At 45.9% G+C, this 12,816-nt stretch overlaps 1 protein-coding gene across 2 annotated transcripts in view; it reads left to right on the top strand.

Annotated features, from left to right (window-relative positions):
• Nucleotides 1-12,816, top strand: part of SNX22 (sorting nexin 22) — a 215,519-nt gene that overhangs the window by 148,769 nt on the left and 53,934 nt on the right. For both annotated transcript variants that reach the window (XM_069624695.1, XM_069624694.1), the window contains exons 4-5: nt 6,736-6,830; nt 7,219-7,251. In XM_069624695.1, the coding sequence (XP_069480796.1) occupies nt 6,736-6,830; nt 7,219-7,251 (128 nt within the window). The remainder of the gene's footprint in view (nt 1-6,735; nt 6,831-7,218; nt 7,252-12,816) is intronic.

The raw sequence follows: 12,816 nt of genomic DNA, 5'->3' as shown, positions 1-12,816 counted from the left end.
GTAGTTTTTGTTTCTTTCCCGTTCTGCTTGTCTTCCCTTTTTCGTTTTACTTACCAATATGTTTCGTATCCTCCTTGTTCATTGTCTTAATCTACCTTGCCATAATGGTGGCGATAGTGTGTCTGGGTAACGGCGGTTTGGTAGTGGGGACCCCTCTGCAGCAGCTGCCTCTTCGTATTCATCTAAATCGTCCCATATTTCTTCTATTTCTGACTCTAGCTCGTTATTATCCTCCCAGTTTTCCTTAGGTTCACTTCCTTGTCTTTCACCCTGGTCTCCACTTTGTTGACTCTCTGGTGTATCTGGGCGTATAATTCTCACTGGTTTGTTATTCAATTGGAACAGGAACTGTCCTGAGTGCCACTCTTGTTCTTGCCTCTGCTGCGATGACGTCCCTTGTGATACTATAGACTGCCCCGATACCGAGGCTGCTGGGGTTGCATTGCTTGCTTCCCCGATCGGAGGTGTGAGATCTGTTAGTGACAGCGGGGGTACTTCCCCTCCCCCTGGCAGCATTTGCCCTTTGTCACATAAAGCTCTTAACCGTGTTATTTCCATTTGTGCGTGTGCTAGCTAACGGTTCAAATCACCTGTTAAACGTGCTATATCCACAGGAGGCGCGCTCGTGGGGCCATACAGGCCTCCTTTGTCATATGGTGGAGGTTTGGGGGCTGTTGCCCCGCCTTGGGCAGTGGCAGTGGGTGGTATATACAGGGGTTCACTAAACCCTACCGCTGGCCTAGTCATTAAGGGATAGATTTTTGTTACTTCGTTTTCGGTTGTAGTTGTTGAGCATTCCCCTTTTGGTGTCCCGCCTACTTCTTCAGGGTTTTTCTGCTTTTCTGTCATTCGGCTTGTACCTACATCTGCCGTGGGGGGGGAACTTCCTCAAACATTCGCCATAAATCTAACACTTCTCTCCGATTCTGTAACTGTTTCCCTTTATATCGCGCTAACAAATGTGTTGATACTAGGTCCAACACTCTTTTGTCAAATGATCCTCCTTCTGGCCAAATTGGTGTGACCCTGTCTCCCTTTATCTCAGTGATCCACTGATCGTGATACTTCTGTATCCTGTCGCTATAAAGTGGAAGGTGCTGGCAAATATGTGCTAGTGGTGTTACTCCCCCCATGGCAATGTTTCTTTTCCTTTCTTGTGTATTCTAGTACCTTTGAATCTCTTCCCACCTCTAACTAGGTATGTCAGTTACAATATGTGGAAATAATACGTTCTTTATCAATGCTCACAATTACCATATGTCACATTAGCTTTCTGAGAGGTGTTACCTGATCACCCCTCACAGTTTATTTCTTCTGTTTAACCTTATATCAATCACAAATTACTTGTATTAAAATACTTTAGCGTGTTCGACAAGACATATACATAAAAGCAGACCAACAAACTTATAATCATGCAACATACACATGCACTGCCTGCGCGTGTTTGTTCTTTCCCTATTCCCGTTACTGTCCCTGTTTTTTCTTCTTCCCTATACTACCTACTATTTCGCATTCACTCCCCACCTCTTTCACCTTTATTATGTCTCAAGATTTCTTACTTCCACGGAAAAAGAATATTCTAAAAACTACTCCGAGCCTACACGAGACCTCTACTATTTTTCTCTTTATCTCTATTCTGCACTTGGTCGGGACAAATGCTACGCGGCGCCGCCTTCTACCCCCTACGGGCTAGGATACCACTTCTCCTCTTCTTCTCACTTCCTACAACACCTAATAGCCATATAAAGGATAGATCAGAAAAAACTCACCGTCACTCGCGCAGACCCTATTCTTGGCTACCTTCCCTTTGTTGCTAATTCCCTTCTTCCCGTATTTCCCCTTACCTTCCTTTGGGGTCTTTGCAACCGGGACTCCACGTGTTCAGTGAGGTACTCCGAGGGTCGTCCCCCACCCAAGCCGTGGCCTGCCTTGGTGAGCAGCTTTTTCGATCAGGTTTTCGTCAACCGGGAACCCTTGACCCTTTCTTCTTGGTGTGCACAGTCTGGTCAACCGCGGAGGCGATGTTTCTGCTGTGGGGGCGCCCTGGATCTCGCTGCCGGGCAGCGCAGGCCTCAAGGCACCTCTCTAAATCACGTTGCGGGGGTCACCAAAAATGTAGGTGCCTTTCCACGGCTTACTACGTGTGAGAGAAAAAATAAAATAGCAGACACAACCCCTTGTCGGGGAAAGAGGCACTGAGGCCCGGCTGCAAGAGTTCAAAGGATGGTTTATTTCTCCAGCTAGGAAATAACCCAACAACTCTCACACCTCTCATTACATCATACTTGTATTTATATTATTTAAAGTAACTCTAACAAAAAATGCTAAATGGACCCGATTGGCCAGACGGTGTGGTGCTGTAGGTGTGGATGGCATCTCTTCCTCCTTGTTGGCTGAGTGGCTGATGAGATGATGGACGTCAAACATCTTGTGCTCCATGCAGGTCAGGGTCCGGTCACTGTGGTCACTACCTAAGCTAATATGTTACACACTAAATAACAAATTATTTAAAACATTTTATGCTACTTGTCACATTTCTACATAAGTCACACACAATGATTGTTGTCAGTACAATTGGGTCATTCGTGGCTTTAATTGAAGGCCTTGACCTTATTGTGCATGTAGAAGAATCAGGCTGTGTTCTGCATCTTTTCCTAGGTTTCAAACTCATTAGTGCAAGCAAAAACATATATAGTAGTAAAAATGCTTAAGGTTAGTAAGGAGTGTATTGGGTGGATTTCGCAGCACAGGCGAGGGTCTGGCACTTGAAAGAAATACCTTCCAGGGGGTGCAGGGTCAAGATGGCAATAAATTGTTCTAATGGGGGTGGGTGGCTTACACGTTTATGAGGACGAATCGAGCAGAAAGTGCTTAGCTCATCCTGGTTCACATGCCGGTTCTCAGACGAACAGTGATCTCAAAGGAAGAAAACTGTAGCATAATGATTGTTGCAACTTTCTCCAGCTTCAGCGTGAGAGTGGAAGCGCAGAGCTTTCCTTCGCAGGGGAAGTGCAAGGGTGGGGGCCAGCCAGCTGCCTGCACGCCTTGTGTGTGTGTCTCTGTCCTTGGCTGCTGCGGTGGAAGGGGAGCTGAGCATTGTTGTACTATCGCAGTGAGGCCTGTTTACCCAAGATGGAGTCGAAAGGGGGCACAAAAGATGGATGCCCCGTGTCCTGCTCAGTAGTCCCATCTATGTAGCAGTCAACCGTGGTTAACTTTACATAAGGGCAAGGGGCAATCCCACTACCGGAGGCACGTGGTCCAAGCTTTGTACTGAGGAGCGTACGACGCGAGGGGGCCTGAGGGCCCCTCGCTCCCATACACTAGCTGTGGTTTTATAATAATAATTTGCATTTATATAGCACTACAAACCCTCAGGCATCTGAGGATGAAAGGCTGAGGTTGGCCATGCCGGGATTCCATTCGACCTCTGTCGGCAGGCACTGCACGGATGTCTAAGCGAGCGCTCTACTCACTGTGCTATCTGGTTCTCAAGTAGACGCATAGCATGAACAGTTTTGAAGGCTCATGGGACTCCTCCTCCTTCTGTTGAGGGTTTGAGGAGTGATTGGAAGAGCGGGGCAACCTGGGGCTGTGGGTTATGGTCTTGTAGGTGTTTTTGGAGCATGTGTTTTTTCGGGCGATCCTGCCGAGTTCCTGATACTTTGTTTTAACAAATGAATGTTTGCATCGAGAAGAGGCAGAAATCTCCCGATCCGAATGTAGAGGTTTATTTTTGAGGCACTCAATCAATTTCTAAGTTGGATGCAGTTGTTGTGTCACTCTTCTCTAGGTAGTCTTGGGTCTGTAGAATGTTGTCTGTGAACTGTGCAGAAATTGAGTCTCTGCCACATGCCGAAGCCCTTCAAGGGGCAGCACCACAGATGGGGTTGGTGTGCTTATTGGAGGCTAAAAGGTTTTTGAATTTGAACATTTTTCTGGGTGTGTTGTGCAGACTCTGTGGTGGGTTTAATGGGCTTTTTGGGCCCTTGTTGTTTCTGCGCTGTAGCTCTGTCGACGTCAGCCGGGTGGCATTTTGTCTGTTAACAGATGTATGTCCTCCAGGTTTGCTCTGGCCTCCTACTCTTTCTTCTTGAGATGCTTGATTTGGGGGGAGGACCATTGAGCTCCTAGCTTCTTCTGAGAGTGTTTCAAGGGCTTCTTTAATGCCAGTAGGTCAAGTTTGTGAGATCTCTTCATGGGGGTATCAGAGTTCTTTATCTGGTATCAAGGCTGAGTGGGCATTAACAGATTTTGAGTGGGACTTTCCCACTCAGGCCCTACTCTGTCTACGCCTCTGTGTTCCATTCCGGTTTAGGAAGGAGGGTAGGGTTTGGATGCTTCTAGTTGTGTGAGGAGCACATTCAGCTTGATGTATAATCGATGGATGTCGATGGAGCCTTGATACAGTTTTGGTAGTCATTGTATCTAGGGTGAACATGCTGAACGGGCTAGCAAAGTGGTCCTCCCTGAGTGGATGCTACAGTGCTAAACATTTTATTTGCAGAATACTGCATCCAGAGTGTATCGAGAGTGTATCCAGGGGGTGTGTGTGTGTGTGTCCAGATGTGTGTGTGTCCGTGTGTGTGCCCAGGTGTGTGTGGGTGTGGTCCAGATTTTCTGACCAGGATTTGGTAGCCTTGTGATCCTTTACCTCCTGGCCAATAGGTGTAATCTCCCAGTATGGTTAGGTGTTGGCAGCTGACAGTGAGGTTAGCTACTGCATCCACAAGGATTTCTGGGAATGATGAGTTGGATGATATTTGTGTAATAGCAATGATTTGCAGCCCCGGGGTGGTGTCCGTTGGTAACGCTTCAGTGTGTATTGAGTCTATGTAGGAATGTGGTTCCACCTCCTTGGTTGCTGGCGTGGTTGGCAAGTTTCATGGTGCAATTCTGAGGGAATGCACCTGTTTATTACAGCAGAGTTGTCACCTATTAGCCAGGTTTCTGCAACATTCACCTTCGCACGCGCCCTAATCTTGAAGTAGGCCACTTTCTGGAATCGACTTGGCACTCCCAGAATGACTATTTAGGAACTTACCCGCAGGGTCATGAATACATTTGTGTCACATCTCGTTAGAAGATAGTCCATACACAGTGTACTCACACATATTCCCGCTAATGCAAAGTATCCGCGCACCCGACCCCTCACTACATTGGCAACCTCCTCACCTTCACTTCTGCTCTTCCTCTCCTTCCCAGCAGCCTATGATCCAGTTTCCCCAGACAGGGACATAATACGCAGTGGACAAGGATTGGTGCTTTGAAACTACTACGGTGGTGAATCGGCGCAGTACAAAAGTGAACTAATATAGCCTTATAGACCGTGGAAGGTGTCGTTCTCGCAGTATAAAGACCCACCACCAAGTTTTGTCCTGAGACAAAGCCGAGGGCCATAAATTGGGCAAGGCCCATTGTCCCATGTGATAATGACCCCTCCTGGGGTCCAAAGGGCCATTAACACATGGTGATAATGACCCCTCCCGAGATCTATAAGGCTATTAACACATGGCGATAATGTCCTCTTCTGAGATCTATATAGCTATTAACACATGGTGATAGCAGCAATAAGTATTTTAAAGTTTTGGTGGTGAAATCAAAATGTGACTTTAATAGTGAATAAAGTAAATGGAAATAGTAAATTAAATGTGGTTTTACTTCGTAGTGTTACAATATCAAGGTTGTCTTCAAAAGTTAGGTATTTTTATTGCAAACCTAGTTAAACAGGAGTGGCCTGAGCATGAGCATGCATTAGGCGTCATGTCTCAGGATGATAGCACAGGGGCAAGGTGCTCGCCTTGGAAGCAAGACGACACAGAGCAAAACAGGTTTGATCCCCGGGTCCGTGCTCAGAAATCTCTGGGTATTAAGTGCGTTATAAATAACCTATCATATCATAGTTATCTCCAAGAAATTGAAAGCATGTTCCCATGTTTTAGCTTTCTCTCTGGTGTGTTAAATAAGATGTTGCTTTGAAATAAAGGACCCCACAGAAAGGAATTGTCTTTTTGAAAAAAAAAATCTTTCCTGGAAATTTTATTGTTGTTGCCACAACTACTTTTGAAGACAGAATGCTGTCGATACAGTAGTTATTGACTGTACTCTAAACATTCTGATTGGCTGAGAGGAGGTCAATTATGATCTCCATGTGCTAATATAACCTACTATAAAGATTAGTAGGTCAGTATAATAATCCTGGATAAGCGGGTCGTAGATGTCTGTGCTGTGTTTGTATATAGAGCAGGCTGTTGATGAGGAGGTATCTGGTGTTGTGGTTGTTGTCAGTTCTCTCATGTTGTCCCATAGTTTTGTTTGTTTACTGTTTGTTGGCTGGTGTCAGTTTCTTCGGCTTTGTGGCGTGATTGGCATTCGCTCCAGTGGAGGTTGGTAAGCGGGTGGGGTTTGGTAATGAATGGTATAATCTGCGGTGGTTCGAAGAGTTCTGGATTCATCAGGTTTCTGGGTACTTGTCTGTTTTTGATTGGTCGTTGATTTCCAAGTTCGATATGATATTTTGGTTTAGATGCCTTTGGCTGGGAGAGCGGCTATTTGCCCGTCCTGTTTTGAGGGCCATCGAGGCAAAAATGCCTTTTAAATATTCATCTTGCATATTTTTGTAGTGAATATTCTTTTTGGGGAGTACCCGGCACGCCCTTTGCAGCAGTTTCTGTGAATGCATCTGCGTTGTCCTGCAATCCTGTCTTATTGGTTTTTCTCTTCTCTTGTGAACAGGGGGTGTTGTGGGAGAACCAGGAGGTTCCTAAAGAGGTCTTGGAATTCCTAAAGCTCCGGCATTTCCAGCAGACTCACGGGAACTGCAGTATTGAGTGAGTAACCAGTACAAACATTCTAAATTCTGTGTTTTCCTCTACTGGTACTGATGATCCACGCAATAGCGACCCCAATTTATTAGCGCGCATTCCACTTGGATTGTCTGGCATCCATCTAATCATCTAGCGCCAGTGCCTGGCTATCCAGTCCTTGCGTATGTAGATGCCAACAGGGCAAGCTGAAGCCATTGCTCAAACACATCCTTATCATACATCCATTGCTTTATTTGTGGCCAGAGAGAACAGTCATTAGACCTACATTTCTAGGACGAATGGACTGAGCAGTCTATGGAGGTAGACAAGTTGATGGGGGGGCCTAGCTGGCCCTCAGACAGTATGTGATGTAGTTGTAGTCACCGCCATTGCATTTTGTTTCTCGTTCCAGCTCGCTGTCTGAACTATTACCAGTAGAGAACGGGTGAGTCCACATTCTTTCTCTTGCTTCCTGCCTGCGCTCTTTCCCCTGCTGACCTGTCTGTCCCCTCCATCTTCTAACCCAGGGGTGCACAACTGATTTTGACAGAGGGCCGAAAGTACCTTACATGAGGGCTATAGTGGGCCGAAAAGTAAAAGGGGGCGGGGCGGTAGGCGGAACATGTCAGGAGGCTTTTTCAACCCCCAATTTGTATTAAACACATGGAAAAATAATATGTTTTTGAGGGGTAACGATTTTTATCGCATTTCAAACTTACATTATGTACTACACATTTTCCATTGTTATCATTTATTTCGATTTAGTTATTATATATCGTCTGTTTAATGAAATTATATATATTTTATTGACCCTTGATTGGACATTCCGTTATTTTGGACTGCTATAGTTTGCTGTTTGGGTTGCCCAAGAGGAGTATGGCCTTCGTTAAGTCAGGAGATGTACATCCTTTACTTTTTTGAGGAAACCTAACTGTGCCTGTTTTAGCTTTATTATTGAGTTCACTCTTGGAGTGCAGCACTATGCCCCATGGCCCCCTCACCCCCAACCAAACACTATGCCCCATGGCTCCCACCCCCAAGCAAACACTATGCCCCCTGTCCCTCACCCCCCAAGCAAACACTATGCCCCATGGCCCCCTCACCCCCAACCAAACAATATGCCCCATGGCCCCCACGCCTCAAGCAAACACTATGCCCCCTGTCCCTCACTCCCAACCAAACACTATGCCCCATGGCCCCCTCGCCCCCAACCAAACACTCTGCCCCATGGCATACAGACCCGAACCCCCCACCCCCCAACTCAGCACACACACTCTCAAACATGCACCCATACAGACCCGAACCCCCCACCACCCAAATCAGCACACTCTCAAACATGCACCCATACAGACCCGAACCCCCCACCCCCCAACTCAGCACACACACTCTCAAGCATGCACCCATACAGACCCAAACCCCCCAACTCAGCACACAAACTCTGAAGCATGCACCCAAACATGCATCTCAACATACACAACATGAACATTCAAAAACAAACATTCATACACATCCAACACCCCCCACGCCCCCATCTCAACATACACAAACACTCAAAAACAAACATTCATACACATCCGACACGCCCCCCTCACCCCATCTCAACATACACAACACAAACACTCAAAAACAAACATTCATACACATCCGACACGCCCCCCCAACCCCCATCTCAAAATACACAACACAAACACTCAAAAAGAAACATTCATACACATCCGACACATCCCCCCACCCCCCCATTGCAACATACACAACACAAACACTCAAAAACAAACATTCATACACAAACGACATGCCCCCGACCCGCCCCATCTCAACATGCACAACACAAACATTCATACACATCCGACACGCCCTCCCACCCCCCCATCTCAACATACACAAACATACAGCAGAACAGACCCGACACACAAACACAAGCACACAGACCACTTATCGGACGTGCTGGAAGGCAGGTAAGATTGAACGCTGGCGAGGTGAGTGGTACTACAGCTGGCGTGGCCAGCAAGGCTGAAATGCCTTCCGGCATCAAGCCTTACTGGCCACGCCAGCCGTAGTGCTGGCACTCCATTGGTGCAGCACACGCACTAATTGGCTCGTAGGAGCGACGTGGTGCGTGTGTGCTGAGCCAATGAGGGACAGTGTTTTGTCCCACCCGGAAGACAACAAAGCCTTTCCTAATTGAGGGCGTCCGATGCTGCTTGCGGGCCTCCCTCCATTAGGAAAGTCTTTGTGCCTCGCGGGCCGGAAAAAACAGCATGGCGGGCCGCAACTGGCCCGCGGGCCGTATATTGTGCACCCATGTTCTAACCTGTCCGCCCCCTCCCACTGCTAACCTGTCCGCCCCCTCCCTCTGCTAACCTGTCCGCCCCCTCCATCTTCTAACCTGTCCGACCCCTCCATCTTCTAACCTGTCCGCCCCCTCCCTCTGCTAACCTGTCTGCCCCCTCCCTCTTCTAACCTGTCTGCCCCCTCCATCTTCTAACCTGTCCACCCCGCCCCCTCCATCTTCTGACCTGTCTGCCCCCTCCATCGTCTGACCTGTCTGCCCCCTCCCTTCTTCTGACCTGTCTGCCCCCTCCCTTCTTCTGACCTGTCTGCCCCCTCCCTTCTTCTGACCTGTCTGCCCCTCTCCATCTTCTGACCTGTCTGCCCCTCTCCATCTTCTGACCTGTCTGCCCCCTCCCTTCTTCTGACTTGTCTGCCCCCCTCCCTCTTCTGACCTGTCTGCCCCCCTCCCTCTTCTGACCTGTCTGCCCCCCTCCCTCTTCTGACCTGTCTGCCCCCCTCCCTCTTCTGACCTGTCTGCCCCCCTCCCTCTAAAAAAAGATACTCTTACGCAGGTACGTCATTTGGGGGTAGCCAGGGGTCTCAACCTGAGGTCTCCCTTATTACGCCTGTGGACTCCTTTGCTACCCCAAAAAAATGTTTTATTGGAGCTCCTGTGCTGTGGCCAGCGCCATGTGGCTCTTTATTTCAGGAGTGACTGGTTTCTTGTTCAGGCCTCTTTAAAAAAAAAAAAAAAACGGGGGTTCCACAAGGGTCGCACTGAGCAGTGACCCTAAATAAGAGAGAATGGGAATAACAAATGATTTGTCTTCCTGGAATTCTATACAATAATTGCTAGACTCCTTAAAGGTTTATTTCAGGCACACTTCAGAGGGTGAGTCATTGATGGTCTGTTCTTAAACACCTCAAATTAACAATGCAGACAAAAACTTCCAAAAAGCATTTAGAGTAGAATAAGCATCCATTTCAGACTATGTGTTTTGCTTTTCGGAAGTTACAGTTATAGCATGTTTTTTTCTGCCGTTGTCTCTGTTACGAGCATCACAAGACATTCCATCTCGATGTCCTCGGTCACTTGACAAAATGCTTGTGCCCAAAAGCTTGTGCAAAGTGTATAAATGTTTGACTATATCACATAAAGGGCCCCTTGATTTCATTGTGCCACAACTAATGCCACAACTAATGCTTTGTTTTAATGTGTCTATCTTTCCTATCTCCCTGGCATGCTGTTCAGGATGTTTGTTTGCATGTATGAGGTAACGAGTGCCCAGAGTACGGATGCAGTGTGAGTACACTGCTTTCCCTGCACTACTCTAAATTCTTTAATACACAGTTATAAACCCTCCCAATGGTATGTATTTTGACAACCTCTGAAGTCTCTAAAGTAGATCCACGCATGCTTGACATGTGGGCAACTTTGCACGAGACCTGCAGATGAACTGGCCTGCTCTTAAATCTCAGTTACCAGTTTAATGGTATCCACTACAGAGTGCAATTTGCTTTCTGACAACATTCAGACATGTAATTGCTCATTTTTCTATAGCCGGTAAGATGGCTTTAGCCGGTAAAATAGTTCAGTGGGTTGAGCACTTGCTGCTGTAATGTGTGTGTGATCTACAGGTTCTAATCCCAGCGAGGTCACTCTGTGTTTCATCCTTCCGAGGTTGATAAATGAGTACCAGCACAGGTTGGGTGATATTGTATGCATATTTGTTCTAAATAAACTAAATTGCTTAAGCACAAGTGATATATAATAACACATCATTATCATTTGGCCTTGAACGTCTGTTTGCATTCACAGTAATTTGGTAATATGGGCCTATACACACTGACATTAACATACATATGGTGATCCATTCTTGTACGCAAAGCCAACTGTCTCGGCTGTATCACCCACACAAATACTATACCAGCCCATAGCATTTATTTATATATTATTGTGTACAATGCTGTAGGCAAGACCCGGTCGCTATGTAATGCACTAAGAGGAAGACAGGAATAGGAGGTGGGGTGTGGGGAGGGAAGGAATAAAAAACAAAAAGGGCTAAAGGGCGGGGCTGGTCATTTACAACCATGGTACATTCCAGTTCCCCTACAGGGATCGAAATAAGGATTTGTTAAGCAAGAGATAAACTCAGCTCCAGGCATCACCCAGTAGGTAGGAGCTATGTCTTAGCAACTAGGAGCTAGTACATTGCAAGGTATAATCTTGCTTTCAGATGAGAGACAGACTATAACCCATCATCAATTAATTATGACCCATTATGGTTTAAATCTCTTTTAGATGTGTCTTATCATCCTTGTAGATACACTCCCAAAACGCAAGACTTAATTCTGCATAGGTGTGTTTCTATGGCACCAGTTGGTCTGGGGAGTCAAAAGTAGTTATAGAAAGTGTAAACAGACTTCCCAGCGGATATCCTTGCTCACCTGTACAGTGGGGATTCACAAGCTGGCCATTTGAACCTCTTACACAAGCATTGCTGGGTGGGACAAGAAGTCGGCCTAATTATGGGAAGCCTCCAAGGTAGAAAAGTTCCCTAATGTGGGAACTCCCGTCCTCTGCGCTCTATGGGTGGCTCTGTAAGGAGTCCTTGTATGTTAGATTTTTAATTAAATCCTTTATGTGATAGTTTCATTTGTACTGGACTGTAGGTAATTTACTTAATGACATATATACGTACATATATCAAAAACACAGTGACAAAGTTAGGTTTTTTTTATAAAAAATCCATTGGTTTATTACAAGCCCAACGCGTTTCGTGATGAAATCACTTCTTCAGGGGCAATTAGCATCATTTTTCTGAAAGACATAATATCAAAGTACATGCGTTTTAGTTCCAATTGTTACAAAAGTTTATGAAATTTCCAATAGGAAAAGAAAGAAGCTTCTTTAGATATTACATATATCATTTCATTTCAATGTTTTAACGTCTGAACATAAAACAGATTTCTCGGTAATAATCGATAATAATCACATTTTCATCAATGATTGATATATTGACATGTTGTGTAAGCAAATTACCTAAGGAGAAAGATTCCCTTGTTTGCTGTCCTTCATACGGGGAAAGCTATCGGTTTCCTTTGCTGGTAGTGTAACCTCAGTCCCTAGGTTATTAACAAGAGAAAGGTGGAGATAGTGTAGGTTAAATAAAGAGTAAGAAAATGTAAGTCAAATTTCAAGACGGTAGAGAAAAAGTTAACTTGCCACCTAATTTCAGTAGATGGTAAGGAAGGTTGAGTAATGATTCACTCCAACTTGTCATGTAGAAAAAATCAACAAAGCCCATGGAGGGGCCTTTTACAGAAGAATCTGGAAAAGAGTTGCAGAGTGTTCTAAGTAAGCTGATAGATATTAAAAGACTACAAGAAACGAGAGAAACCCTTCGAGTACTTACATACGAGGTCGTCTGAAAGATAGTAAGGAGCATGATCTTCATCCCGGACTCGCTACCGACTACCGGTGCTAGCGGTCCTTAAATACTCTCAGAAATGGCCGCCCGACGTCAGGTGTACGTGCGTCATTAGACGTGTGATGTCACGATGTAAACATCGTGACGTCATCGTGCGCATGCGCATGGTGCTAATTGTACGATCGAATGAAATAAGTATTTCAAATGTTATGCGCCCCTAAGGCAGGGAGCCTTGTAATAATCAAGGGCATTCATGAGAGCGAGGTAAATTAGAAAAAAAGAAAAGCTTAGATGTAGAAGCGCTGGAG

This window comes from Ambystoma mexicanum, chromosome 11 (assembly GCF_040938575.1).
Source record: "Ambystoma mexicanum isolate Mex_15411 chromosome 11, UKY_AmexF1_1, whole genome shotgun sequence".
NCBI lineage: Eukaryota > Metazoa > Chordata > Amphibia > Caudata > Ambystomatidae > Ambystoma > Ambystoma mexicanum.
The sequence above is the reverse complement of the archived record's forward strand: the minus strand, read 5'-3'. Positions and strand labels throughout refer to the sequence as shown.